General features: G+C 52.7%; 1 protein-coding gene and 2 long non-coding RNA genes across 3 annotated transcripts; 1 reads left to right on the top strand and 2 right to left on the bottom strand.

The window, feature by feature from the left end:
- Positions 1-836: 836 nt before the first annotated feature.
- On the bottom strand, positions 837-4,405 carry CHRAC1 (chromatin accessibility complex subunit 1). Its single transcript, XM_025450842.3, is given in 4 exon segments — positions 837-1,864; positions 1,867-1,940; positions 2,650-2,776; positions 4,133-4,405. Coding segments are annotated over 4 exon segments (393 nt in total). The 5' UTR covers positions 4,280-4,405; the 3' UTR covers positions 837-1,819.
- Positions 4,406-5,145: 740 nt separating this feature from the next.
- On the top strand, positions 5,146-9,263 carry LOC125752376 (uncharacterized). Its single transcript, XR_007401761.1, has 2 exons — positions 5,146-8,066; positions 8,681-9,263. It is a non-coding gene; the product is annotated as an uncharacterized LOC125752376 (long non-coding RNA).
- Positions 9,264-16,933: 7,670 nt separating this feature from the next.
- LOC112662421 (uncharacterized) lies at positions 16,934-26,719 on the bottom strand. The gene is made up of 4 exons (XR_003138513.3): positions 26,080-26,719; positions 24,110-24,254; positions 20,667-20,930; positions 16,934-19,429 (listed from the first exon to the last, which is right to left on the bottom strand). It is a non-coding gene; the product is annotated as an uncharacterized LOC112662421 (long non-coding RNA).
- Positions 26,720-27,499: the final 780 nt, after the last annotated feature.

Raw genomic sequence — 27,499 nt, 5'->3', positions numbered from 1 at the left:
TCCAGAAATGAAACCTCACCAAAATACAGCCATACTCATTCCTTTCTGTATCGTCTACGGCAGCTTTTCTATTATGATGGCACAGGTCAACAGCTGTGACAGGTTATTATCCCCCCAAATCTTAAAATGCTTTCTCTATGACCCTTTCCAGAAAAAGTTTGTGAACTTTCACATGGGTAAAGAATAGCTCAGTGGTTGCCAAGGTAAAGGGTTTGAAATGACTTTGACCAAGAGGGAATTTGGGGGGTGATACAACTGTTGAATCTTGTGGTTGTGGAACTGGTTTTGTCAAAGCTCAAAACTGTATATTGAAGTGAAGATTTTCTTAAAAAATTAAAAATTTTAAAACGAGAGGAACAAAGTATCAGTGGTTACCTGCAGATAAAGGAAGGGACTGCAGGGGTACAGGGGAAAATTTGGGGTGATGGGGAACTGTCCCATATATTGATATTTACATAAAAGATTGGCTATTAAAGGATGATTTATTGGATGTAAAATTAATTCAACTTTTTTAAGATTTTATTTAATTATTCATGAGAGAGACATACAGAGAGAGAGGCAGTGACACAGGCCGAGGAAGAAGCAGGCTCCACGCAGGGAGCCCAAAGTGGGACTTGATCTCCGGTCTCCAGGATCACACCCTGGGCCAAAGGCGACCTAAACCGCTGAGCCACCCAGGCTGCCCTAATTCAACTTTTTAAAAAAAGAGAGAGAGACTAAAAAAACAAGAGCCAAAAATTTACCCTATGTGGGGGAAAAAAAAATAGGGCTTGTAGTTTTCTCTGTGAAGAATAAAAACAATTTGAGTATAAAGAAAGGAACAGTAAAATAAGACATTTTCTTTTAAGTTTTATTTATTTACTTGAGAAGGAGCAGAGGCAGAGGGAAAAGCAGATCCCTGCTGAGCAGGGAGCTCAATGTGGGACTTGATCCCAGGACCCTGAAATCATAACCTGAGCCAAAGGCAGATGCTCAACTGACTGAGCCACCCAGGCGCCCTGAGAGATTTTCAATATACAACATGTTTTAAAATGTTTTTTAAGAAAATATAAATAAAATAAAAAAATAAAATGTTTTTAAGAGAAATATGTTTATACAGAGATTATATTTCTTTTCGTATTTGATTTAATTAACTTGAGTTTTTTTTCTTCCGAGAATGAAAGTATTAGAAACGCTTATTTTTAAATTTTGCAGACTTCTCAGATAATATGCAAGACATTAGAATAGAGAGCTCCAAAACTAGTTCCACAAAGCATTGACTAAAACTATGTACAGCTTCTAATAAAGAAATTTTATTTCTTTACAGTTAATAAAATTGTAGTATTTGAACAAATCATTAAATTTTCAAATGTAACATACTACCCATATACTATGTATTTAGCTCAAACTACATCTAGTTGTTTACAAGAACTAATTTCCAGATATACATCTATGAATTTATACAACTGGTATTTAGAAGCTCTTCAAAATCTATCTGTAAATTAAAAAGTGAAGCAAAATTGTCTGCCTCCACAGCTTTCAGCTGCAGCAGATCAACTGGCAGTGCCTGACCATACAGGCAGCTTTCTTGGTGCCTCTGTGCCCCCGAACTGCAGTGCGGGCCCCTCAGAGAGGCTGCTGTCTGGGTCACTTTTCTTCTGGCCATTTGTGATGTGGGCACAACAGGTGCTCTATCTTAGCCAGGAAGAAATCCAATGTACTTGAAGTCTCTGAGAAGTGAGGAGTCTAAAGTCACACAGCGCTGTGCTTACTTCCAAGCAATGCTGCTAATCCAGGAGGGTCCTCAGCAGGGTGATTTCTAAAGCACTTCCTGTTTGGTCTAGGATTCTGCTTCGTCCCCGTCACTCCCATCATTGCTGTCATTTCCTCCTCGTCCTCGTCCCTCTTCTCTTTAAGCATTTTCAGATATTTACTAGCTAAAATCTTCTTTGGTAATATATCTTAAAAATATAAAGCTAACATCAGCAATTGGTTTTGGCAGACCACGAACACAGCAATGCAAATTTCAAAATGTGCTAGTTTCTGCTTTGAACTCTAGAACAGTTTCCAAAACAAGACAAAATTCCGACCATGCTTCTGGGTGAAATAGCAGGAAACAAGTATTGCCTCCTGACTCCTGCCAAAGACCTGTTTCCACTCCACGGACTGCAAATTATGTGCTCCTGTATGTGCTGGTGATGAGCAAGTCTGCCCACCTACCTGAGACATGCCGACTGGCCTCGGAGGCAGATGGAAGCTCTTTACAGCTGTGGCCCCCACAGCCTGTCCACAACTATTACTTTCTCTGCTCTTAGGGCCACGTAGACCAGCCCAGAGTTTTCCCTTCAGTGATAAGGAGTCTGAGGGGTGGGTCAGCCAGGCTCCCCCAGCCACCCAGCCACCCAGCCAAACATCCCTGTGCAGGTTGCTGACTTCGTTACCATTCTAGGTGAACCACATTACAAACATACTCTGACAAAACTACAAATGTCTTCCTGTGCCAGGTCATGGTAAACTTTGGCACCTGGAGAAAGCAGCAAAAAAAAAAAAAAAAAAAAAAAAAAAAAAATTGTCTATTTCAGTGAAAACAGGAGAAAAAAAAGAAGGAAAGAAAAAAAAGGTGTAAATTACTATGTATGTTTTAACCAGAATGTCTCAAAGACTGAGTACCTGCAAGAAACTGAAAAGTTTCCGATTCCTCTGCAGTGTTTGATAAATCACTGTAGGTGAGAGCTTTCCTTTCTTTTCCGCTGCCATGTCTGTAGGAATAGGTGGCTAGATACTGAACAAAGAGTTCCTAAAACAAAACGAAAAAGTAAAATGAAAGGTATGCTCTAAAAACCTACCGCAGAACTTAATTTTTTAAATTACATTAAGGCTTAGGTGACCAGACTGCAGATTATCTTGGGTTCTCCAGTTACAGGAAGCCCGCGGGGGTCAAAGCCGGTGGGGAAGCAGGCATTGCCCTAAAGCCATTTTAGATTCCTAATGCAGGCAAAACGCTGACCAGGCATTCAGCCGTGGGTTGGAAGTGTGCAAGGACTGCAGCTCGGTCCACTCCCAACTTGCCTCCTTGACCCAGCGCAGTCGGCCTTCTCCTCGAGCACCGCGTCTCAGCCGGTTCCCTACAACGTTTCCCCATTTGCCCAAACACCTTCCCTAAAGCAACCGCCTGAGCGGAGCCTGGAGCCTCGAGGTCACCGCTCCTCACTCTAACGCCCTCCGGGCCCGGGAGGGAGGGGTCCTAGCGCCCGCCCGCCCGCGCCCCGCGCCCCGCGCCCCACGCCCCGCGCCCTCACCCTCGCAGGCGGGACGTGCCGGGCGGGGACACCGAGCACCCCGAGGCCAAGGCTGCTGGGGACGCTCTCCCTCCGGGGCTCTCAACCCAAGGAGGCGTGAAGGCGCGGGTGATGTCCGGGTGGCGCAGGCGCCCGGGGGCTCTGGGCCTCTAGGGCTCACTCAACTCTACCCTTTAACGGGAAACAGAAGGAAGATCCCCGGGACCCCGGGAGCACGGAGCCCCCCGGCCCCCAGCGGCGGAGGCCCGAGCCCAGGGACACCGCGCGCGGGCAGAACCGCAGCCGACACAGGGCCCGGGGCGCTAAGATGCAGGCAGGTGCACCTGGGCGCGCGCAGGTACCACGGGCGCTGAGGAGGCGCGGGAGGCCCCGCCCCCCGCCCCCGAGCCGCCGGAACCCGAAACCCAAGGCACAGGCCGCACGCGGGGGACGGGAAGGCGCGGGGGCCCGCGCGGGGGACGGCGGGAACGGCGCGGCGGGCGGGCCGGAGGGCGCGCAAGGGAGGACGGGAGCTGCGCGGGCCGGGCGCGGCGCCGCAGACGGAGGAGCGGGTAGGCGATAGGCGCGCGAGGGCGGACGGGAGCGGGGGGCGGGGCGGAGGGCGCGCGGGGGAGGGCGGGAGCGGCGCGCGGTGGGCGGGGCGGAGGGCGCGCGGGGGAGGGCGGGAGCTGCGCGGGGCAGCGAGGCAAGCCGAGTGGGTGGGCGGAAGGCGCGCCGAGGAGGAGGAGGAGGAGGGGGACGGCGGGCGGGGCGGAGGGCGCGCGCCCCGCGGCCGGGGTGGGGGGGTCGGGAGGGGGGCGCGACGGTTCCGGGCGGCCCCCCGCCCCTCCGTCCTCCCGCGCGGCCCGCCTCACCGTGGCCTTGGCCGTGAGCACCAGCGCCTCCTGGTTGATGCTGGACACCTCGGGCGAGCTCTTCATGATGACCCGGATGCGGGACAGGGGCAGTGACACGAGCCGCGGCTCCCCGCACTTGTCTCTGCCAGCGACCGCGTCCGCCATCTTCGCGCCCCGCCCCGCGGCGGCCGCCGAACCCGCCGCGAGGCAGGCGGCCTGCCGGCCTGGAGGGTGCGGGAGCGGCGTCCCGCTGCCCCGTGGGAGTTGTAGTGTCGGGGAGGCGCGGCCGCGGGGGCGGGCGCCTGCCCTTCCGGGGCCGGACTACAAATCCCGAGATGCCGCGCGCCGGGGGGCGGGGGCGGGGCTTCCCGCCGGGGGCCGGCCTTGCCTGCGCGGTGCGGGACCCGGGGGCTCGGCGGCGATCGCGCAGCGGGGTCCGCGGAGATACGGGGCGGGGGGCCCCGAGAAGGCGCTGCCTCGCGGCGGGGTCCACGCCGGCGCAGGCCCAGGGCTGGAGCCGCTCCGGGAGCCCGGTGTGCTGCAGCAGGACTGCGAGGGAGCCTCGGCTCTGCTGGCTCTTGTTCTAAGTGGGAAGCGGCCGAAGGGATCTGTCGGGCGAGTTCCGGGATCCCTCTGGCTGCCGTGAGCGGCGCGGGGCGGAGCGGGGAGGGTGCGAGCGGGGGGCAGAGTAGAAGGCGGAGGCCGCGGACAAGCTGCGGTGTGCCCGGGGCGGCCGAGCATCCTCAGCTCAGGTCTTGAGCTCGGGGCGGGGAGTTCAAGTCCTGAGTGAATCACGCCGTACTTGGGCGGGGGGCGGGGAGGAGATGCCGGCGTGGCTAAGGGGCGGTGAGCTGGGAGAACGGAGTCGGAGGCAGCCAGGGCTTTGTGGATCTCGGAGTTCTTCCCAGTGAGCCCAGAAGCCCTGGGGAGAGGAAGGAGGCGCGGGGGGTGGGGGGGGCAAGAAGGGAAGCAGCGCGGCGAGGAGGCTGTTGCCAGGCCCCAGTGAGGCGCTGGGAAGGACTCGGGTTAGAGACCTCCGGGGTTCGGGCAGGACTCGGGTTAGACACCTCCGGGGTTCGGGGAGGTCTCGGGTTAGAGACCTCCGGGGCGTGGGGAGGATTCGTGTTACAGACCTCCGGGGTTCAGGGAGGTCTCGGGTTAGAGACCTCTGGGGTTCAGGCAGGACTCGGGTTAGAGACCTCGGGGTTCAGGCAAGGACTCGGGTTAGAGACCTCCGAGGTGTGGGGAGGATTCACGCTAGAAACCTCCAAGGTTCGGGCAGGACTCGGGTTAGAGACCTCCGAGGTTAGAGCCACCACGACCTGCCGGTGGGATGGGAATGAGGGGCGGGATGGCGGTGCCACGTGCCAAGATGGGGAGCACTGCCCCAGGAGCAGCTTTGGGGAGAGGTCTGGTTTGGAGGACGTTAAGCTTTAATTGCCAAACACTAGTGGTGGTGCTGAGCGGAAAATTGGACATGAGACCCTGGAATTTGAGCTGGAGTCCGAATTTTTTGTTTTGTTTTGTTTTTAATTTTTTGAACCGGAATTTAGGAACCAACATTTGTTGCGCCCAAGATTGCAAATCTGAGAAACCACCAAGGAGCCAACACCGATGCAAACACACGAGGGTTTATTAGCAAGCTCAAGCTTGGGTCCAAGTATACCCAACACAGCGGAGCAGGGACTTGGACCCCAAGATGTGTTACAGCTGGGTTTTTATGGACTGCTCTAGGGGTAAGGTGGGGTTTTTCAGTAAGGGGGGGTATGTGTGAGAATCTCCAGTAAAGAGGTCTCACAAGCTCTTGCTTCCTTATTCCGATAAGGCCGTGCTTTGTGTTTTTTACTGTAGCTGGGGTAAGGTGGATTCAGGACCTGGTCACAGTGGCCTGGTCACAGTGGCCGGAGATGGCTACCGAAGCTACAATGGCTGTACTTGGGCCAATGTTAAACTTGAATGGCCCTAATTCTCTCAGCCTGCACACATTGTCTAGGTAGTTAAAACGGTGACCTTGAATGAATGCATTCAGGAGAAGAGTGTAGATGGAGTGAAACAGTCCCACCGCAGCATTTCAAAGTGGCAGAGAGAAGGAAAATCCAGCAAAGGAGGAAGGCCGGGAGGAACTGACCATTGAATAAAAGGAAAACCAAGAGTTTGGGTGTCCATGAAGCCGGTCAAAAGCTCTTCTGACGGACACCTCGGTGGCTCAGCAGTGAAGCCCATCTGTCTTCGGCTCAGGGCATGACCCGAGGGTCCTGGGATCAAGTCCTGAATCGGGCTCCCTGCATGGAGCCTGCTTCTCCCTCTGCCTGTGTGTCTGCCTCTCTCTGTGTCTCTCATGAATAAATAAATAAATCTTAAAAAAAAAAAAAAAAAAAAGGCTCTTCTGAAAGGAGAAGCTGCTCCACTGGATGGAGCTGAGACGTAGAGTGGGAGGACTGTCCTGCCACTCAGCAGTGTGACCCCAGGCAGAGCAAGTGCTGAACCCGTTTCCTCATTTACAGAGATGGGAGTACTCCGATGTTGGGGTTAGGAGGTGTGAAAGCGCCTAGCATATAAAGATCGAAGTCCCCTGCCTGTCAGTGACCCTCTGCCCGCCACTACCTCCCTCCTAGTCAGTGGTAAGCAGCAAAGGGGATGGGAATGAGAAAGCTCTTTGTGAACTGTAAAGCACCCTCCAAAAGTAAATTACCCCGTAAGGTTTCAGTGTTCATGTGGCAAGTTCTTTTCACCCCCTGATCAAATCAACTTGGATTTCAAAGTTCATGGAAAAAGGTGCCTGGCCAGCCTAGGCATAGACCATGTGACCCTTCATCTTGGGGTTGTGAGCTCAAGCCTCACGTTGGGCGTGTTGCCCTACTTAAAAAAAAAAAAAAATTAGGGCAACCTGGGTGGCTCAGCAGTTTAGTGCCACCTTCGGCCCAGGGCATGATCCTGGAGACCTGGGATTGAGTCCCAGGTCCCCGTCGGGCTCCCAGCATGGAGCCTGCTTCTCCCTCTGCCTGTGTCTCTGCTGCGCTCTCTCTCTCCTTCCCTCCCTCCCTCCCTCCGTCTGTCTCTCATGAATAAGTAAATAAAATCTTTAAAAATTCATTAAAAAAAGACTGGGAAATACAAAGTATTGTGTAAGCTTTCTGATTTTTTTTTAAGATTTTATTTATTTATTCATGAGTGACCCGCAGAGGAAGAAGCGGAGTCCACGCAGGGAGCCCGACACAGGACCCAATCCAGGGACCCAGGGATCACAGCCTGGGCCAAAGGCGGCGCTAAACCACTGAGCCACCTGGGCTGCCCAGCTTTCTGATTCAGATTCTGTCCCTCACCTGGGTAGTGATTACAAAATATAAAATGTACACTTGTATAGCATGTTTGTGCAAGTCTCATACGTTTTGAAATTTACTGCTCTTTGTTCTTCCTGAGGAGGGGACCCTAAGACCAGAGGTCACAGATGACCCGGCTTACTGACATTTGCAGTATTTAGAAAGTTTTCCCTCTGCCTTCAGCCATAATGACCTAGTGATTTTAGCACTTGGTGCGTGCTATGTCATTACAAGGTGAAGCCTAGGGACGCCTGGGTGGCTCAGCGGTTGAGTGTCTGCCTTTGGCTCAGAGCCTGATCCCAGAGTCCTGGGGTCGAGTCACACACTGGGCTCCCTGCAGGGAGCCTGCTTCTCCCTCTGCCTGTGTCTCTGCCTCACTCTCTGTGTTTCTCATGAATAAATAAAATCTTAAAAAAAAAAGGTGAAGGCCAAGAATGCGAGGACAGCGTTCCCTTCAGCACTGTCACCTGCGGTCATGGCCCAAATACGTGCCAGGCACTGCTGGGCACAGGGACAGCCGGGGAGCCAGGCGGCTCTGGTCCCTGCTCTCGGAGCTGACGTTCAAGTACAAGGGCCACAGGAGGATAGGACCGTCTCCTGTGGGAAGTGCTCTGAAGAAGACCATGAGAGCGGTAGGTAACCTCTCTGAGAAGTGATCCTGCAGCCCCGGCCTGCAGAGGGGAACAGCCCAGCATGCGAAGGGCTGGGGTAGGATGCTCGTCCTCGGGGACAGCTGTGGGAAGGAGCCCAGGGGAGGAAGGTGCTCGGGCAGGTGGAGGAACTGAAAGGCCACGGTGGTCGGAGCTTCGGGAGTGAGGCAGGGAATGCAGGCGATGTGGTCACGGAGTGGGACGTGCTCAGGCCGGCAGGTAAGGACCGTGGCTTCCATTCTGAGCGCGCTGGGAGCCCATCAGAGTGGCAGGAAGAGCGGACCCCACGCAGAGGCCGGCCTGTTGCCAAGCGATGGGCCAGTGCGGCCCTGCCCTGTGCAGTGCGGGGGCAGGAGGTGCTGCTTCAGCCTCGGGGTTCAGCTCCTGGTCACAGGAGCTCCTTCCCTCTGTAGGTGGGAGCGCCCTTGGCATCCCCAGGATGAGCGAGGAGCTGCTGGGCAGACACCACCCCCCAGGGGGCCTCTGGCCCACACAAGGGACAGGCTGGACAGCTGGCGCATTTTCAAGTTTTCAGACGTTGTGTTTCTCCGGCTTGTTACTGTTTTTTTGTAAGGTTCGCCTTTCACTTTCCACAGGCCAGAAAGCAGGGTGGGGTAAGACGAGAGAAACAGAAGAGGAAGGAGTCCGGAGAGTGAAGGGAGGCCGAAGAGTTCAAGGAGGAGCTGGGGCGGGAAGCTCAGCCTACGAGACTGGCAGGTGTCCACAGTCCCTCATCGTGTCGAGAAGTAAGGAAAGGGCCAAAGGGCTTCAGAAAAGGGGGAAAGTGCTCACCATTTTTAAAATAAGAAACAAGCTTCAGACTTAAGACAGGAGGAGAATGAAGGAATCTTCTAATCCTGGGGACCTTCCCTGCTGTAGGAGCACCGTGCACCTGTGCGTCATTCTGTTGCTAGTGGTGTTACCCGTGATGAGCCCACTTCTCTTCACAGCATCTCAAGAGTCCTGCCCCTCGTTTCTTTTCCGTTTTTGAAGATCTTTTGGGGGACACCTGGGTGGCCCAGTCGGTAAAGCGTCTGCCTTCGGCTCAGGTCATGACCTCAGGGTTCTGGGATGGAGCCCGACATGGGGCTCCATGCTCTTGGGCCTACTTCTCCCTCTGCTGCTCCCCACCACTCCTCTCTCTATATATCTCAAATAAAATCTTTGGAAAAAAAATAAGTAATGTCATTTTTAACTAAGATTTTAAATAATCTCTACACCCAGTGTGGGGCTTGAACTCATGACCCCTAGATCAGGAGTCACACGCACCACCGACTGAGCCAGCCAGGCTCCCCAATGCCCCTCATTTCTGATGCCTCGGCACAGGCTCATTCTTGCTGCTGGTGCTGCCGCCTGGGTCTGCATCCCAGGGCGCTAGAAGGCAGTTGCCTACACTTCCCAGAGGCCCCCACCGGCCGTCTTCTGGTTAGGTTCCGCTAGTGGGCGACACGGGGTGAGAGATGGGGAGGGGGCGGGAGGGAGGAAGGAAACTGTCCTGCTTGTAGAGCAACGCCAGTGGCAGGCTGGGGCCTGCAAGCAACCACCGTCAACATCCACACACTTCACCCTGGGGGGCTGCTCAGCATTGGCACCCCTGGGAATTCTCTGGGGAGTCTGGGCTGTGAGCCAGGGGTGGTTCAGGTCCCGGGTCTCCAGCCAGCACCTCCTTCCCCTGCTATTCTGGAGCACCTTCCTCACACCTGCAACTCCTTTGTCACCCTCCAAGTACCTTCTTGGCATTAAATCCCTGTTTGAAATACCTGAAGAAGTTTCTGCTTTCCTAATTGAACATTGAAACCTACGGTCCTAGGAAACCAACCACCCAAGGACAATGGGAATCTAGGGCTAATCATCTGAATTGGTGGTGCTGGTGCCTGGAGATGACCCCACCGGCAGCATGCCCTGACAACACACTTCCTTCACCTGTCGCCTGTCGTTGCCTAGATGGAGGCTCATGGCCGCCAGTGACCATCGTGGTAGGAACGGAGTCTCGTGGGACGGGCTGGCTTCGGATTGCGTCAGAGAGTGTCCAGAAAGAAAACAAGAAAGCTTTAAACTTATAACTCTCAGCACGAGCCTGATCAGAGGACCAGCTCCTGTGGCGGTCCTAAGACTCCTTATCTTTTGTAGCCTCAGGGCTGATAGGGCTAAAGATCAGAACCACCTTTGATTCTTTCTGATGCATAATTACTACACAAATTGAATTCACAGCTTCAGCTGATGTTTTCCGTGTAGTTAGGCTGTTGATGGGGAAGAGCAGGGTCCTGAGAATTAGAGGCAGTTGGGAGGATACAAGTGGACCTTTAACCCTCGTCCCTCTGAACCTCTTTGTCGGTGGAAATAGCCCCCTGCCTGCAGGGACTACTCTTTCCCAGCTTGAGGTCCTACTAATGAGCTTATTCAAGTTGCTTACCTGGCTAGGGGTGGTAAGTCTTCTCAAGACGGGCCCCTCGTGAGCTGCACTCCATAATTGCAGTCTGCTCCCAGCATGCTCCAGGGGAACAGCTGTGAAGTCAGATTTAGGGGGTGTTCGCACAGTAGAAGAACTGGGGGTTATTCATGCATTTGTATCAGCACAGACCGAGAGTGCAGGGGGAGTGGATTCTAAAGGCATCAGTCCAAGTGGACAGAGCATTATGTTGGGTTGGGTTGAATGTTTCAATAGAGCTGATTTAGCAGGGATGGTGGATTCAGTGTGTTAGCACCGTCTCCCTCCCTCATCACCTGTTCATCACCTGTTCCACCCACTTCCACCGGCAGCTCGGGATGACCTGAGGGTTTACTTAGCTAAATTAGGGTAAGATTTGGCACATCCTGCACTGGTGGTCCTCTGACTTCTAGGCCGAGTGTGCTGCTCTGACCCGTTCACCAGCTAACCCTGCAGGTCAAGGGGAGGGTGTCCGGCAAGCCCCGGTACCGGCACAGCACAGACTCGCAAGGCCGTTGTAGCAAAACTACATCATTTACAAGCAACTACTCTCTATTTGAGCAATAGCTTCAGGTTGGACACTGGACGCTGGTAGAGGCCGAATGCCAGATTATGAGACCCAAAATGAGCATGTGACCTGAGCTCGATGTGATGTGATCCACATGCCACACTCCACTGTACAGGGGAGCTTGATGTATATCAGCCTCGAGCAGGACCCAAGAGCATGAGGAAGTCACCTGAGCAGGTGGCTCGGACTCCCACAGCACCTCCTCTGCATCGCGTCTTGGCCCACTCCCCACACCTATGGTCTCAGGGGTTCTCTGTGGGCAGAAGAGGAGAAAGAGACCATGTTAACAGACCACATGAGTATCCTGCGGCAGAGCCTGCACTCAAGCATGCCTGAGAGGTGGAGGTGAAGAGAAGTTTTCCCCGTGGCTCACTAGCCCAGATGGAGAGAAAGCCAGAGGTACGTGCTCTACACCAGCTCGGGGATGGTGGCTCACAGCCTGACTGGTGGCCCAGGAACATGGGCAGAAGGAGACTGGGGGCTTGACAGGAAAGTCTGGGGAAGGGGATCGTAGGTGAACCACAGGTTGGAAGAGCTGTGAGGGGACGCATAGCCCTGCGAGTGCTCAGCAAAGGGCGCCTTCCGTGCAGGGGGCCCTTAACAAACCAGTGGCAGGATGTGTCCCTCAGTGGGACACGCTGGTTGCTCCCCTTCCAGCTACCCTCCTCTGGTGACACCCAGTGCCCCCTGGGTGGGACTTCTGTACAAAGTGCTCGTGGCTACATCTGGAGCTGACGCAGCAAGGAAGTCCTCAAGGACACCAGAGCTTTCTTTATGCTTGGTCTTTCTCGGCATGTCGGTTTTAGGCCTGTGCTTGTTGGCTCATGGTTCCAGAATGGCTGCTGCTATTTCAGAGCTCGTGACTGCATTAGACGGGAACGAGGGAAAAGGGCAGTAGGCCACAAGCTCTTTGTTCATTAAGGCTCAAGGCTTTGTCTTTTTTACTGAGGAGGTGGGGGGGTCATCTCCCCAACAGTCTTTCCCTTAATTCTCCTGGGGCAGAATTGGGTCATTAGCTCACCCTGAGAGCAATCGCTGGCCAAACTGGACGAGTAGGACTGCTTTGAACCAATTAAGACTCATTCCCTGGGGCTTGCTCCTGCAATCAAACAGTAAGTCACCCCTACTGAAAAATTAAAGGAGGTGGAAGGTGAGTTTTAAGGCAGGGAGTGGTTGTTAGGTTAGACAATAACCAGTATCTGTCAAAGTTGCCAACATTTGATGTTTTGGAGATTTCACCTAGAAATCTAAAGAGTGGGAAGGTGAGACAACACTGATCACAGGTGGCTTCATGGCAAGATCAGCAGCCTTGATAGGAGTCCTGCCCACGGGTTTGTCACAGGCCCCGCTTCCCTCCCTCATCACCTGTTTCACCCGCCTCCACCACCAGCTGGGCCCCTCCCTGACTTCGGACGGACATTGTTTCAGAGCAATCGGTTTGCTCGTATGTTCTTCCCACTAGCCTAGCACGGTGCCTGGCATGTACAGTGTAAATAGGTGGTGGGTGGGGACAGGAAGGAGCCATCCTAATAAGCCAAGTGACACCGCCTACAAGGAGCGGTTACAGCTCTGTTCTCTTTCTGACTTCTGGCCGAGTCTCACCTCCGCTATTCCTGGCTCCTCCCAATTCTCGGTTTCCTCGTCTGGGGAATGAGGATCATGGTGTCTGCTCCCCAGCCTCACCGAGAAGCTAACACGAGGGCGTGGATAAAAAGCCCCAGGCAAAAAAAAAAAAAAAAAAGAGGAAGTTCTTTGATTCTTTCCCAAGAAGGAAGAATAACCTCAGCTGAAATGAATTTGAAATAGAATTAGGAAAGATCTTTAAGAGCTGAGGGCACCTCTTATTAGCTTTGAGCGGCTAGAAGTGCTTAATAAATATTTGATAATGATAATAATGATCATTTCACTCGGTAGAGCATAATTATACAAATTGTAAAAATATAATTATGCCAGGCTGTCATTACAGATAATGGCTTGAACACAGGGATAATGAGGGGCAAACCAGAGCCCACCAACGTGATGGCTGCCAACAGGCGGCAGCTTGTCGTGCTGTCACGGATCACCATGTGGGGCAGCGGAGAGGGGATGAGGGGACCGTCCTGGCCGGGGCGGGGGAGTTGCTGGGACCCAGGCTGCATAGAGCCCACTCGCCCAGGATGGGATAGTGGGAAGTCACCGGAGAGTTCTCAGCATGAAAACGACAAGAGCTGATGCATGATTTTACTTTATTTTATTTTTTAAGACTTTATTTATTTATTCATGAAAGACATAGAGGAGAGAGAGAGGCAGAGACACAGGCAGAGGGAGAAGCAGGCTCCATGCAGGGACTCGATCCCAGGACTCCAGGATCACACCCTGGGCCAAAGGCAGGCGCTAAACCACTGAGCCACCCAGGGATTCCCTGATGCATGATTTAAAAAAAAAAAAATACTTTTCTGTCGTGGCAAAATACCACAACGTAGAATTTACCGTTGAAGCCATTTATTAAATTCAGGTCTCAGTGGCGTTAAGTGCATTCACACTGGGCATCATCCACCCCTTTCCAGAACTGTTTCATCTTCCCAAACTGAGACTCTCTACCTTTGAAACACCGACTCCCTGCTCCCAGCCGGGCACCCGCCATTCTACTCTGAATCTATAAAAGACTTTCTCATCACCGCCGAGGGGTCTTGGCACCCTGGTGGAAAATCACTTGACCATACACGCAAGGGTTTATTTCTGGGCTCTGTTCTATTCCATTGGTCCCCATGTCTATCTGTGCCGGTGCCACATTGTAGGGATTACTGCAGCTTTGTACTCAGTGTTGAAATGAAGAGCTGGATCTCCAACTTTGTTCTTTTTATGGACTGTATTGACTACTCAGAGTCCCTTGAGATTCCATATGAATCCTAAAGGATGCATTTTTCTATTTCTGCAAAAAATATTGTTGGCCAGGGTGCCTGGGTGACTCAGTCAGTTAAGTCTCTGCCTTGGCCTCAGGTCAGGATCCCAGGTCACGGGATAGAGCCCCACATACGGCTCCCTGCTCCTTCGGGAGCCTGCTTCTCCCTCTCTCTCTGCCCCTTTCCTGCTTGTGCATGCGTTCTCTCTCTGTGTCAAATAAATAAATAAAATATTTTTTTTTAAATGTTGGCCAATATGATTTTAACTTGGGGTATGGTAAGCATGGAAGCAGGAGATCAGCTAGGAGGCAGTTCAGGCAAGATATGATGGTGCTTCTGAATGTCTAGGTGGCATTGGATATAGGGCCTCCTATCTGGAGGGATTTGGAGAGGGGTTGGATAGTGAAGGTAACAGCATTTAGTGACAGGTTGGAGCTGGGTGAGGAATCCAGGTTGGAGGAAATGGTGGTGTCCATTTCTGGGATGAGAAGAATGGAGAAGGGGTGTCAAGGGTTCCTTTGAGGGCATGGGAAGTCCAAGACGGCTGCGAGACCAGCAGGTGGAAGAAAGGTCGGCTACACCACGGACACTTAGGCATGGGGTGCAGGGGTTGAGGAGAGACACGTGCCTGTCAGCACCAGATGGATGGAGCCCTGAGACCAATAGTGTGGCTGAGGAAGAAGAGTAGTTGGAGGAGGAGGTCCGAGGAGCCTGCCCAGCAGGTTAAGCCACACTTGAGGCCAGAGAGAGGAGGCATTGCAGGTGGCCATTAGCTCCTGGGGAGATCATCATTTTCCAGTGTGGAAAAAACCACAGTGAGCCCAGAGTCTTTCATGACTGCGTGCATCCCAGACAGAAGCAGTGAGCCACCTGACATTGGAGTGGGCAGTGGGTCATCCGGGTGCCATTCTCATTAACCTTAGGGGTTGGGAACTCCCAGCCCCTCACCCAGCCCACCGGCTCTTCACCAGGCCCCCATGTCCCTTCCTCACACCTCATCTGGACCCTGCAGATGTCCCTTACTGCCTCCCCTGTGTACCTGCTCTCCTCCAGCTGTCCCCCTCCCCCATCCTTGACTATACAGCTGGAGCCCTGGCAGCCTGAAGATGGGAATGTGTTTTATTCATCTTTGTTTACACACTGCCCAGTAGGGAGCCTGAAACCTGGATCTCTGGATAGGAAGTAGGGGTAATCTAAAAACTGGGTTTTCATTAATGTTCTTATTTCTGCACCCTGGCCATATATTATTTGTGTAATTATTAAAAATAACAAAAGATTCCGGGGCGCCTGGGTGGCTCAGTTGGTTAGGCCTCTGCCTTCAACTCATCATGATCCCGGGGTCCTGGGATGGAGCCCCAAGTCAGGCTCCCTGCTCAGCGGGGAGTCTGCTTCTCTCCTTCCCGCTCATGCTCGGTCTCTCTCTCTCTTTCTCTCTCTCTCTCTCTCTCTTGCTGTGCCTGTCTCTGTCTCTCTGTCCCTGTCTATCAAATAAATAAATAACAAAAGATTTCAAAAACACCCAGGGAAGTGGAAGTGGAATAACAACAAAATGACAAGAGCTAAGGGTGCACGCTCCTGCATTTCTTCTCGGCAGATGAGCCCTCCAGTGGGCAGCCCTGGTGGGGAACTGGGGGTGCAGGCTCTGCATGAGGCATGGTGGAGTGGCCTCCGTGTTACACAAAGCGTGCAGTGACGCAGCCTGCACATACAACTGGTGGCAAACTTGTGTGGCACCAACACTTGGGAGAACAGGTTGGCCGTTCTTAAGCTGTTAAACACATTCTTCTGTGCGATCCAGCAGCTCCGCTCCCGATAACTTAGCCAAAGAAGCAAATGCTTATGTCCACGCAGAAGATTGTCCCTGAGTGTTCAGCTTTCTTCGTAGTGGCCAAAAATGGTAACAACCCAAAAGCCCACGCACAGATGGACTGGTAACCAAATTACCGCACATCCGTGCGATGGACTGAGCGACAAAACACTGTCCATACAGCAACCTGGAGGAGTCTCAAACGCATCGTGCTAAATAAAAGCCAGACATGGGACAGTACGGGACTGTGTTCATGTGACTCTGTTCATGTGAAATCGGAGGTCAGGCAAAAGAGTAACGGGGAGCAGACCCTTGGTTGCTTGCAGGGGTGGGGATGGAGCTGCGGGGGAATGCTCTGGGTCCTCCCCGTGATGCTTGCTTACGAGGGTGTGTGTGTTGTCGCAGCCCATTAAACTGTACGCCTCGAATGGGTGCCTCCCGTTGTATGAGGTTAAATCATGATGAAGTTGATTTAAAGGAAAGAGAAGTACTGTCCTTGCTCTTCTGGAACCACTGGGGTGAGAGATGTGGTGCAGGCAATGACGCCCTGGGGTGCCCGCCACACACTGTGGCCAGGATCCTCTTATAGGGCTGGCCTCAAGGACAAGCAGGAGTTCACAGCCACGTGGAGAGGGAAGGGTTCTAGGCTATTGTGAACAGCCTACGCGGAGGAACAGGCAAAATAAGCTCTGTCAGTGATCAACCTGGGGATCGTGCCACGTGATGCCATCGGAGGGACAGCTTTGGAGAGAATGGCAGGCTCCAATCACAGCTGCGGCTGCGGCTGCAAAAAGGGAGAAGCCAGGACCCGGATTCCTGATGTGGGGAGGTGAGGGAAAGGATGGGAAGGGGTGCAGGGCCCAGCTCTGGTGTAGGACCTGTACCACTGTCCCCGCGGGTCCATGCCTTCCGACTTACAGAATTTAGCTCTTGATTCACAAACCATAAAAAGCTTAATTCCACCCATCAATGATTAGGTTTAGAAATAACTGGGGGGGGGGGGGTGACAGCCTGGGTGGCTCAGCGGTTTAGCGCTGCCTTCAGCCCAGGGCGTGATCCTGAAGACCCAGGATTAAGTCCCACGTCGTCGTTGGGCTCCCTGCATGGAGCCTGCTTCTCCCTCTGCCTGTATCTCTGCGTGTGTGTGTGTGTGTGTGTGTGTGTGTGTGTGTATCTCATGAATAAATAAATAAAATCTTAAAAAAAAAAAAAAAGAAAGAAAGAACTGGCGGGAATCAGGCCTCCCCTGGTGGGGTGGAGGAAGGTGTTCATGTGGGGCCACGTGGCCAGATTCCTCTCCAGGCCTACTCCATGTCTCCTAGTCACTAACACCCCTGTTGTCTTTCCCTGCTGGTGCCCATTGCAGTGAATCCCTTTTTGTGTTTCTAATCAGAACCTGGCCCTTGGTGAGGTCTGGGTTAATGGCAGGCGGGGAAGCCGGAGTGGCTTGGAAGGTGGGAGCTCTGTGATCCATCCCTCCCGAGAGCCTGAAGGTGGAGGGTTGCCGGGGTTGCCACCCTTCTCAGTGCTGAGGTTCTCCTCCACTGAGGATTGTATCGTGCTTGCACTTCACACACATACACATGCACACCAGCCTCCACTCCTGGGAACTGAACTCAGCCCAGGCTGGAGATGTTTGCAAAGCACTCACTCTCAGAACGGCTCCTGGGTCTGGATGACTCTCAACTCGGGATTCTCAGGCAACTCCTGGTCCTCCCAGCCTTGGCCAGCCCTACCGTCACTAACCTCACCAGTGACATCCAGGAGCACTCTGTGTCGCTGTGGCTCATTTGGGTGCCCGGTTTCATTATTACCCAGCTGGGATTCGCTGGTCTGTGTGGCGTCAGGCACATTCTTTGGCTCTCTGGGCACTCCCTTGCCGGCCATAAAGGAAGAACAGCAGCTACGAGGTGGCTGGCATGAGGAGCCAGCAAAAAGGCACCCGCCCAGCACCTGGCACAGAACATGCAATGGATAAATGTCCATCCATTCTGCACTGTGAGAAAGCAGCTGTCTACTGTGTGTCCTGGGTTTGCACCATTTGAACCAGAGTAATTGTTAACAAATGCCCAGTTCCCTCTAAAGTGTCCTGGCTTGGGTGACAAATGATGTTCCCCTATCATGAACCGACCATCTCTACCCTTTCTCATCTAAGAAGAAAGAAGGAGCTATTTGAGTGCTTGTCCTAAGTCATTTTGCAGACGGGGGATCTACAGCTGGGAGTGAGCCAGCACCCCTAGTAAGAGATGAGTAAGAGGAAAACCCCGGCCCACGTCCACCCAGATTCCAGATACGGTGCAGGTCTAGATCAGTTTGCCCAGAATGCATACAAGTTAAGTTTGCATTCTTTGTGACAGGATATTTAGCTATTGGAGGAATTCTTGCGTTTAGTTTTTTTTTTTTTTTTTTTTTTTTTGTAAACAGGTCTCTCCAGGGATTCTTTTACCTTAATTTTAAGCAACAAGTAAATGTTCACATAACTACAGCCAACACAGGGAGTGCATTTAGGAAACCCCGACACAGGAGCAGAGATGGCAGGGTCACCTGCATGGAGGGAGGTGAGGCCATCTTGGTTCCCAGAACCTGTGTCATCCAGTTTCTCCATCTTCCAGAATGGTACAAAAGAACCTCGCGTCCCTGCTCTGGAGCTAGAAGGCTGTGAAAACAGCACACACCTCACTTTGGCATGGAATCATGTCAGCTCAGCGTGGTCACCCTGGTGGGAGCTTCTGTCCATCTGAAGCTCTTGTGTGACTTCCAGTGAGTTTGATTAACGAAGGATTCAAGACCAAGCATTTGGGGCAGCCTGGGTGGCTCAGTGGTTTAGCACCACCTTCGGCCCAGGCTGTGATCCTGGGGTCCCGGGATTGAGTCCCACGTCAGGCTCCCTGCATGGAGCCTGCTTCTCCCTCTGCCTGTGTCTCTGTCTCTCAAGAATAAATAAATAAAATCTTAAAAAAAAAAAAAAAAAAAAGACCAAGCATTCGCCCCGCACTGGCTAGTTTGGCTGGGCTCATGCAGGGCTGCACACCGACGTCTCAGGAGACCGTTTGGCATATGTATCTAAGACCTTAAAAGGCTTTTGCCTTTGATCCAGGAACTATGCCTCTGGAAATGTCTCAAAGGAAATCATCTAGAATTTGGAAGGAAAATTATGCACAAAGATGTTCAGAACTATTGCTTATAGCAATAGAGGTAGGAACAGCTCAATGCTCGAAGGATAGGCATTTGGTTAAGTGAGGGTGGCGTGGCCCTGACGGGATATTGTGTAGTGGTTGTAAGTAAGACACAAGCACAGGAGGAGGCCTATGTGTCCCCAGATGCCTGCTGCCTGCCCTCCACGGCCTCCTGTATTTGGTCTGGTTAGATTGGGGAGCGGGGCGGAGAGAAAGACACCATTAACGTCAGGAATGAAAATTTCATCAAGTCCGAAGACGACGTTCCTGACCCGCCGCGGCGTGAAGGATGCTCCTGCGAGCTGGGAGTCAGGCTCTGTCACCGTGGGCGTGGCGGGCGGCCTTGCAACCCCGTCACCTGGGAACTTGGGCCAGATAAAGTCTGGGAAGGCTTTTGGGAAATGGTTTCTCACGGCTCTCTCAAGTTCCCGGGTGGGTTCCGCATCAAGGACTCTCAGGGAATCAACAGCAGGTATCGAAGTGCCTTTAAACAGAAACACACATGAAACAAAGTTGTTTACTGTTCAGTTGACGACAATGTGATCAGGGTTTGCAGACATCACCCGTGTCCCCAGGAGCAATGGCTCAGCGTGTGTTAATAAGTGCAGCGACTCTAGCAACGGCCACAGAAAACGAGTATCAACTGTATCACGCAGCAAAGAGAAACAAATGTGCTTTTGTGGTGAGAAGCCAGGACTCAAGTCCTTTTGTGAAACAGTGATGTGTGGGTCCTCCTGACCTCTCAGCTGTCCTGCGGTCCCTCCTGTGATGCCAATACCTTGGAACATTCCTTAGTTTCATTGGCTCCCCACTGCCTCCCCTGTGAAATGAGAATAAGGTAGAGACCGTGGGGGAGCCCCCCCCCACCTCCCACCCTGGTGCCTAGCGCTTAGTTAGTGCTCAGCTGCTGCTGCTCTACCCAGCACGGTGCTACTCCTGCCAGTGGCCGTCTCATTGGCCTCCCGTGCCCACCTGCAGGTGGTGAGATGGGCTCACCAGAGGCAGGTAGTAAAGCAGAGGTAGAGGGGCGCCTGGCGAGCTCAGGCATAGAGCATGTGACCCTTGATCTCAGGGTCACGAGTTCAAGCCCCACATTGGGTGTGGAGCCTACTTAAAAAAAAAAAAAAAAGAACAAAAGAAAGGGGCACCTGGATGGCTTAGTCGGTTGAGCATTGGACTCTTGTTTTTGGCTCAGGTCATGATCTCAGGGTTCTGGGATCGAGCTCCACATCTCGCTCTGTGCTCAGCAGGGAGTCTGCTTGGGACTCTCCCTCCCTCTGCTTCTGCCCCTCCTGCTTGTGCAGGTGCTCTCCCTCTCTCTCTCTCTCTCATAAGTAAATACATCTTTTTTAAAAAAGAAAGAAATGGGGCACCTGGGTGGCTCAGTGGTTGAGCATCTGCCTTTGGCTCAAGGTGTGATCTCAGGGTCCTGGGTTTGAGTCCCACATCAGGTTTCCTGCAGGGAGTCTGTTTCTCCCTCTGCCTGTGTCTCTGCCTCTCTCTGTGTGTGTCTCTTATGAATAAATAAATAAAATCTTAAGGAAGGAAAGAGGAAAGAAGGAAAGCAGAAAAGAAGGAAAGAAAGAAAGAAAAGAAGCAGAGATAAAATTCGGATTCAGGGCTGGCCAGCTCTGGAGACTGGCTTCTTCCTATGAGGTCGAGTCTTCTGGACTCCTTGTGCACCTTTGCTTCATACCCTTATGAACTTTGTTCTGTTTTACCTGAGCTCCAGTGGCTGCATGGCTGAGTCCCTCCTCCTCTCCGAGCTGGAGCTGCAGCCACGGCGCTGCCAGTACTGGGAGCTTTGCAAATGAAGACTTTCCATATTCCTCCACTCGTCCAGAGGTCACGTTTGTGAGCTCCCTCCTGGCGCTTACCACGTGCACATTCAGTGTGTACGTTCCTTTTTGTTCTTTGCCCAATTTGGCATCTTGCATTTTTGCTTGATAGTAAAGCATTTCTCTTGCTCTTTTTAGTGATTGCTCCTTGTTTATAACCCAGTAGAAGGAAATACATTTAATTAGTGCCCGTGTGTTACAGGAGTGTGAGTATGGAATATATTTTTTCTTTCCCTCATATTTAAATTTCTTGAAATATATTAAATAAATATATAGCAGGGTGCCTGGGTGCTGTAGTCGGGTAAGCAATGGACTCTTGGTTTCGGCTCAGGTCGTGAACTCGGTGTCATGAGTCAGAGCCCCTCATCGGGCTCTGCCCTCAGCACAGAGTCTGCTTGGGATCCTCTCTCCCTTTGCCTCTCTTTGCTCATGTTCTCTCTCTCTCAAATAAATAAATCTTTAAAAAATATGGCTAACATGTCAACCCTTTCCAATCAATGTATTGACTTTTTCTTTTTAAGATTTTATTTATTTATTTGACACAGAGAGAATACAAGCAGGGGGAGGAGCAGGCAGAGGGAGAGGGAGAAGCAGGCTTCCTGCCAAGCCCAGAGCCCAATATGTGGCTTGATCCCAGGACCCTGGGACCATGACCTGAGCCAAAGGCAGACACTCAACCAGTTGAGCCATCCAGGAGCCCCCAGTGTATTCACTTCTTAGCTATCCCACGTCCTCAGGTTCCTTCACTGTCCCAGGCCCATGTCATGTTTAAAAGACAACACTATGTGGGGATCCCTGGGTGGCTCAGTGGTTTGGTGCCTGCCTTTGGTCCAGGGCTCGATCCTGGGGTCCCAGGATCGAGTCCCGCATGGGGCTCCTGGCATGGAGCCTGCTTCTCCCTCTGCCTGTGTCTCTGCCTCTCTCTCTCTCTCTCTCTCTCTGTCTATCATGAATAAATAAATAAAATCTTAAAAAAAAAAAGACAACACTTATGATCCCTTCCACAGGTGTACACTGGATATTCTCTATCTGAAGGCACATAAGCATAACCATGCCCATGTCCAAGGAACGGAAAAGTGCTCTGAAAACCCAGTAGCTTATGATGGAATTTTATCCCTCTTCCCCAGTGTCTTCTGCAAGTCCAAGGCCAGCCTCACGTTCCGGAAAGCAGTGACTGTTGCTGGTTCGTCAGCCTGGCATAGGGCCTGACACATAGTAGGTGTTCAGCAGATGCTCAGAGAACGGGAGCAGCTCACTTAGTCAAGATCTAGTGCTCTTAGGGAAGGGATTTAAGGCTCATCCATAGTTTATTTCAAGGGAGCCAAATAGAGATCAGAAAAATAAGCCTTTAAAGTTGATGAAAAAATTTCTTTCAATCACCAGTCAGGGGAAATGCCATGGGCACGAGGCCAGAGAACATTTTTCTCTGAGTGCATTAAATTGATCGAACCAGCGCTGCTCTCAGAAACCATCTTCTCCCATCCTATGAGATTGACAATGTGCCTTTTAATGAGAAATCCCTGGTCATCCAGACAGAAGAACACAGAGCTCTGGCTTTGTAATGAATTTTCCGTGGAAATATACTTTTTTGAGTGTTCTCTCCTGAATCTATGTTGAAGATATCGACTACAGCAGATTTATGTCAGGAGTGAAAAAAAAAAAAAAAGCGTAAATTCACCTGGACCAGCAGCCCCTGCTGCTCTAGGAGTATGTACAATTATCTAAATATCTGGGGGTGGGATCCCTGGGTGGCTCAGCGGTTTGGCGCCTGCCTTTGGCCCGGGGCGCGATCCTGGAGTCCCAGGATCGGGTCCCGTGTCGGGCTCCCGGCATGGAGCCTGCTTCTCCCTCTGCCTGTGTCTCTGCCTCTCTCTCTCTCTCTCTCTCTCTCTCTCTATCAAAAATAAATAAATAAATCCTAATAAATAAATCCAAATAAATAAATAAATAAATGAATGAATGAATGAATGAATGAATGTCTGGGGGTGCTCCCAGGTGTCCACACAACAGGCCGGCTGGCTCTTCCCCCCACCATGTGTAGGCTGAGTTATGGGCACCACAGATGTTCCTGACCTGACCCCAAAAATCTATGAATATGTTAGGATGTGTGGCAAAGGAGAATTAAGGTTGCAGATTAAATCAGGTTGTTAATCAACTGACGTTAACATAGGGAGATTATCCAATATTATCCGGTGTGCCTAGTGTCATCACGGGGGCTGTGCAAGTGCAAGTGGGACGTAGAGTCATCAGAATCGTAAAGACAGGAAGTAGAATGGTGTTTGCCAGGGGCTAAGGGGCGGGAGGTTTGGGGAGTTTGTGTTTAATGGGTACAGAGTTTCAGTTTTGCAAGATGAAAAGAGCTCTGGGGATGGATGGTGGTGATGGTGGCACAACAACGTGAATGTGCTGAAAGCCACGGAGCTCTACACTTAGAAATGGTTACAAACTAAGCGCTACTCAACTGTATTTAAAATGGTTTTAATTGGGATCCCTGGGTGGCGCAGCGGTTTGGCGCCTGCCTTTGGCCCAGAGCGCGATCCTGGAGACCCGGGATCGAATCCCACATCAGGCTCCCGGTGCATGGAGCCTGCTTCTCCCTCTGCCTATGTCTCTGCCTCTCTCTCTCTCTCTCTGTGACTATCATAAATAAATAAAAATTAAAAAAAAAAAAAAAAATTTAAAATGGTTTTAATTATGTGAGTGATACCTCAATTTTTTAAAAAAAGGAGTGTGAGACTAAACAACTCCTTTTTCCTGCCTCTGGGTTTGATATAGGAGGGTGGAATCCCTGAAGCTGCTGCAACCATCTTGGAGTGATGAGGCACAGTGGACACACAGAGGGAAGCCAAGCACTAAGATGGCAAGTCCTGGGGCCTTTGATGACAGTGATGAGCCCCTGAAATAACTGACCTCCTCCTGACTTCTAGTGTGATGTAATCAATGTCCTGATTGTCAAAGCCAGTTGATGGGTTTTTCTGTTCCTTGCAGCCAGGAGTCTCCTTCCAGAAGCCCTGAGCAAACTGTATACTATTTAAAGTCTCTCCTGCCAGAGGAACAAGTCTTATTCCAATTAGCCTGGAAGGAAAGGTGCTCCCGCTGTGTCTTCTCCTCTCACACCCTCCCTTTTCTTTACCCACCGTGACATCCTGAGGCCTCTTTGGCTGACCCTTCTGGCCTCTCCATGAGCCTGTGTTAAGACGCCCTGATGCACTGGCCCCCAGGGCATCAGAGTTGACTGAGTACCCAGGGGAGGGGGCAAGCCCTAGGCCTGAGGGCAGGGCCCCACGCAGGCCCCAAAGGGTGGCAGGTCCCCGGGAATCACTTACCGAGTGGATGAAGGAGGGGAGAGTGGCTTCGTCAAAGTGCGCGTGGTGATGCAGAGTCGGCCTCCGCCAGCATGTGGGCGATTCAGGCAGCAGCAGTATCGAGCATGCCTGCTATGTGCAGCCCCTGCTGGGCTCTCTGAGGGCTCTGAGGACGTGACTTCGGCTCAGGTCATGATCTCAGGGTCATGCGATTGACCCCCTGCATGGGGCTTCACACTCAGTCTGCTTGAGATTCTCTCTCCCTCTGCCCCTCCCCGCACTTGCACTGCCCGCCCCTCAGATAAAAATAAATCTTTTCATAAATGTGTAAAAGAATACTAACAGCCACAGCTGACCCTTGTGTGGGCATCACTGTGCGCCAAGCCCTGCTGTCGGCTACGAGGGGCTGTATTAGCCTCCTCTTGTGTAGACCTGGAAACAGTTGGGGAGGGACAACGCCCCACAGCAGAGTGGCGCAGCCCACGTGAGAAGTCCCAGTGCGGGAAGCTGGTGGCCACTGCGGATCCCTGCCCACCTCCCAGCACCCCGGCTCCAGCTCATGACTCGGTGCCAGGCCTGCCCTGGGTGCCCCACTCCACCACCCACAGCAAGGCCAAGTGTGTACAATCAGGACCTTGGGTGGAAGACGTCAGTTCCTAAAGTGGTTTCAGCCTAAGAGCCACTCGCATTTCAGGCCTGCGCTGGGTTGACCGAGCAGCAGGCTGGCAGCAGAGGCAGGGCTGCACCCAGCCAGGGCACGCCCGCCGTGACAGGTGCACTGGGCAGGTGACCCGGGTCCCATGGGAGCTGTGCTCCGGCCGGGGGGGAGGGAGTGTCCCAGGAAAAGGGACAGAATGGAGCGTGGAGGTGGCACATGTGGAGCCTGGCTGGGCGCTGGCCCTGAGACAGTGGTGACAGGATGCCAGGCACCAGCCCCACTGCAGGCTCTGGGGTGAGTGCGTGGTCCCGATCACACTGTTAGCCAACTGTGGGCTCACGCTGGCCTCTCCGGCCTTTGAAGTCGGACACACCTCTCGCCAGGACTGTGTCCGTGGACACTTCGCTTCCCTTCTCTGAGCCCGCGTCTCCCGGAGCGTCAAGTGGAGGGTGACATGTCCACGCGGGCCGTGGTGAGGGCCGGGCGTACACACATACAGCCCATCACACATTCCCTAAATGCCAGCTGCATCTCGTCCCCGAGCCTGCTCCTCTGCTTGGGGCTGGAGTAGGTTTGCTTCCTCCCCAGGGTGGGCTGAACGGTGCCCCCAAGCCGTGTGTGCCCCAAGCCCGGAATCTGCAGACCTGCTACCTCGCAGGGCCAAAGCGACTTTGCAGCTGTGATAAAGCTCCCACCTCGGGTTGGGGCGGTTGCCTGGGATGGTCCAGGCGGGCCCGCAGCAGGCAGCCCCCAAAAGAGGACGAGGAAGGCAAGAGGGTTCAGAGAGGGCCTGGTGGTGCGGGGGGGGGACCACCCACGGATTTCTGGCTCTGGAGCGACCGGGCCGGCGGGCAGCCAGTGGGGATACGGGCTCAGCCCTAAACCCGCAGGGACTGAACTCTGCAGACGGCCCTTCCCCCGGCCCGCTGTACCCCCCTTTCCGCGGCCCTAGGATCATAGATTCCTGTCGCTCAGCCTCCACGGTGGGCCCTCGGGCAGCTCATTACAGCAGCGACGGAGAATGCACGTGGCCCCGGAGCTGCTGCTCAGTCCTGGGCTGCCAGCCACACTCTCCGGAGCCGCCTCTCTGGCTGGAACGTGGGCAGGACGGCGAGGCCCTGAAAAGGACCAGCGTACTTGGCTTTGTGCCCAAATAAATCTCTGGTTATGTATGAGTGTACTTGTTTTTAAAAAAAAAGAAAAGAAAAAGAAAAAAGAAAAAAAGGAAGCCAAGTGCTGACCCACTTTTTCCTGACTGCTCTGGCTCAGACATGTCCCTCTAAAAGGATATTTCTTTCCAGCACACGCTGTTCCCAAAGCTGACATCACCTACCTCAATTGGAAGGAGGAGTGCTGAGGAGAGCTCTCAGGGGCTGGCCCCCAACATCCGATAATGGAGCAAAAGTTCTGCAAAATGCTGGCTTTTTTTTTTCTTTCTTTTTTCTTTTTTTTCCAGTGCATCAGCCTGGCAGTGGTGGAGGGACTGGGAGTGTGGCCTGAGTCAGGATCTCGGGCCCGGAGAAATGCCGCATGGCATCTGGTCCTTCCCGTGTGAGGCCTGACAGGCCCCAGAGCAGCGGCACAGGCTTCTTTGGCGCTGGTCACCGCCCCTGCAGACTGGGCACGGCCACAAGGACAGGACGTCTCCTGCGGAAGACAGTGCCTTCCGAGGGGCCACCTGTCTCTGAGCAGACGAGCCTCGGTTACCCCAGCTGCAAAGTGGGAGTTGTAGCAGCTTCCTACTGCTGCTGAAACAAATCTCTGCAAGCTCAATTGCTTAAACAATGCAAATGTATTATCTGGAAGTTCTGGAAGGCAGCAGTCCTGAAAGCAAAGTGTCCACAGGGCTGGGTTCCTTCTGGAAGGTCTAAGGGAGAATTCAGCTTCTAGGGGCACCTGCCTTCCTCGGCTTGCGGCCCCTTCCTCGTCTTCACCGCCTGCAGTGGAGCCCCTTCAGATCTCTCTGTGTGCCACCTGCCTTCTTCGCTGACTGAGCCACCCAGGTGCCCCCCCACCCCCGCCACCACCACCACCTGCTTTTGTTTCATATCTTCTCTGACAGCAATCCTCCTGCCTCCTTTTCTGAGGACCTTTGAGACCACGTGGGGCCCACCTGGATCATCCAGGGTGATGTCCCATCACCAGACCCTGAACCCAATCACGCCTGCAGACCCTGTTTGCCAGGTAGGGTCACATATGCCCAGGTTACGGGCACCAGCATGTTGACATCTGTGGGGCCATCGCATGGCCTCTTACAGGGATGATCACGCCTGTTTTAAAGGTTGTTGGGACTTTTCAAGATACACGTGGTGTATTAGCTTGTTAGGGCACCTGTCCCCAGTCCCCATTTGCGCGTAGGGGCCCACGGTGAGTCTGCAGCCCGTCCGCTGGTGGGGTGTCCCCTCCAGTGACTGTTCCCCACCTGGATTTGCCTCCCATCCCTCTCCTCTGCCAAGTTCAGGACCTTCCAGCTTCAGTTCTGTGTCTTTTGTTTCTGGTCGAGGGAATAGTTTACCTTATTTTTTGCCTGTTATTATATATTTAATTTCCATCTTTTATGTTTTCTCCGCCATTGCTGTGATTTGGAACAGAAAGGACAGGTCGAGGCTTGAATTTACCCGTCTTGACTGGAATGCTATTTCCTGAGAAGTTATCTATACTTCACCAATGACCTGGAGACTTCTGAAGAATTCTCAAAAATGATGTGTATTCTTCAGTGTGTTTTATGTAGATATCTAAATGTTTTCAACCTA

This window comes from Canis lupus, chromosome 13 (assembly GCF_003254725.2).
Source record: "Canis lupus dingo isolate Sandy chromosome 13, ASM325472v2, whole genome shotgun sequence".
NCBI classification, from domain to species: domain Eukaryota; kingdom Metazoa; phylum Chordata; class Mammalia; order Carnivora; family Canidae; genus Canis; species Canis lupus.
Note: the sequence above shows the minus strand (reverse complement) of the source record. Positions and strands in the feature narration are given on the sequence as shown.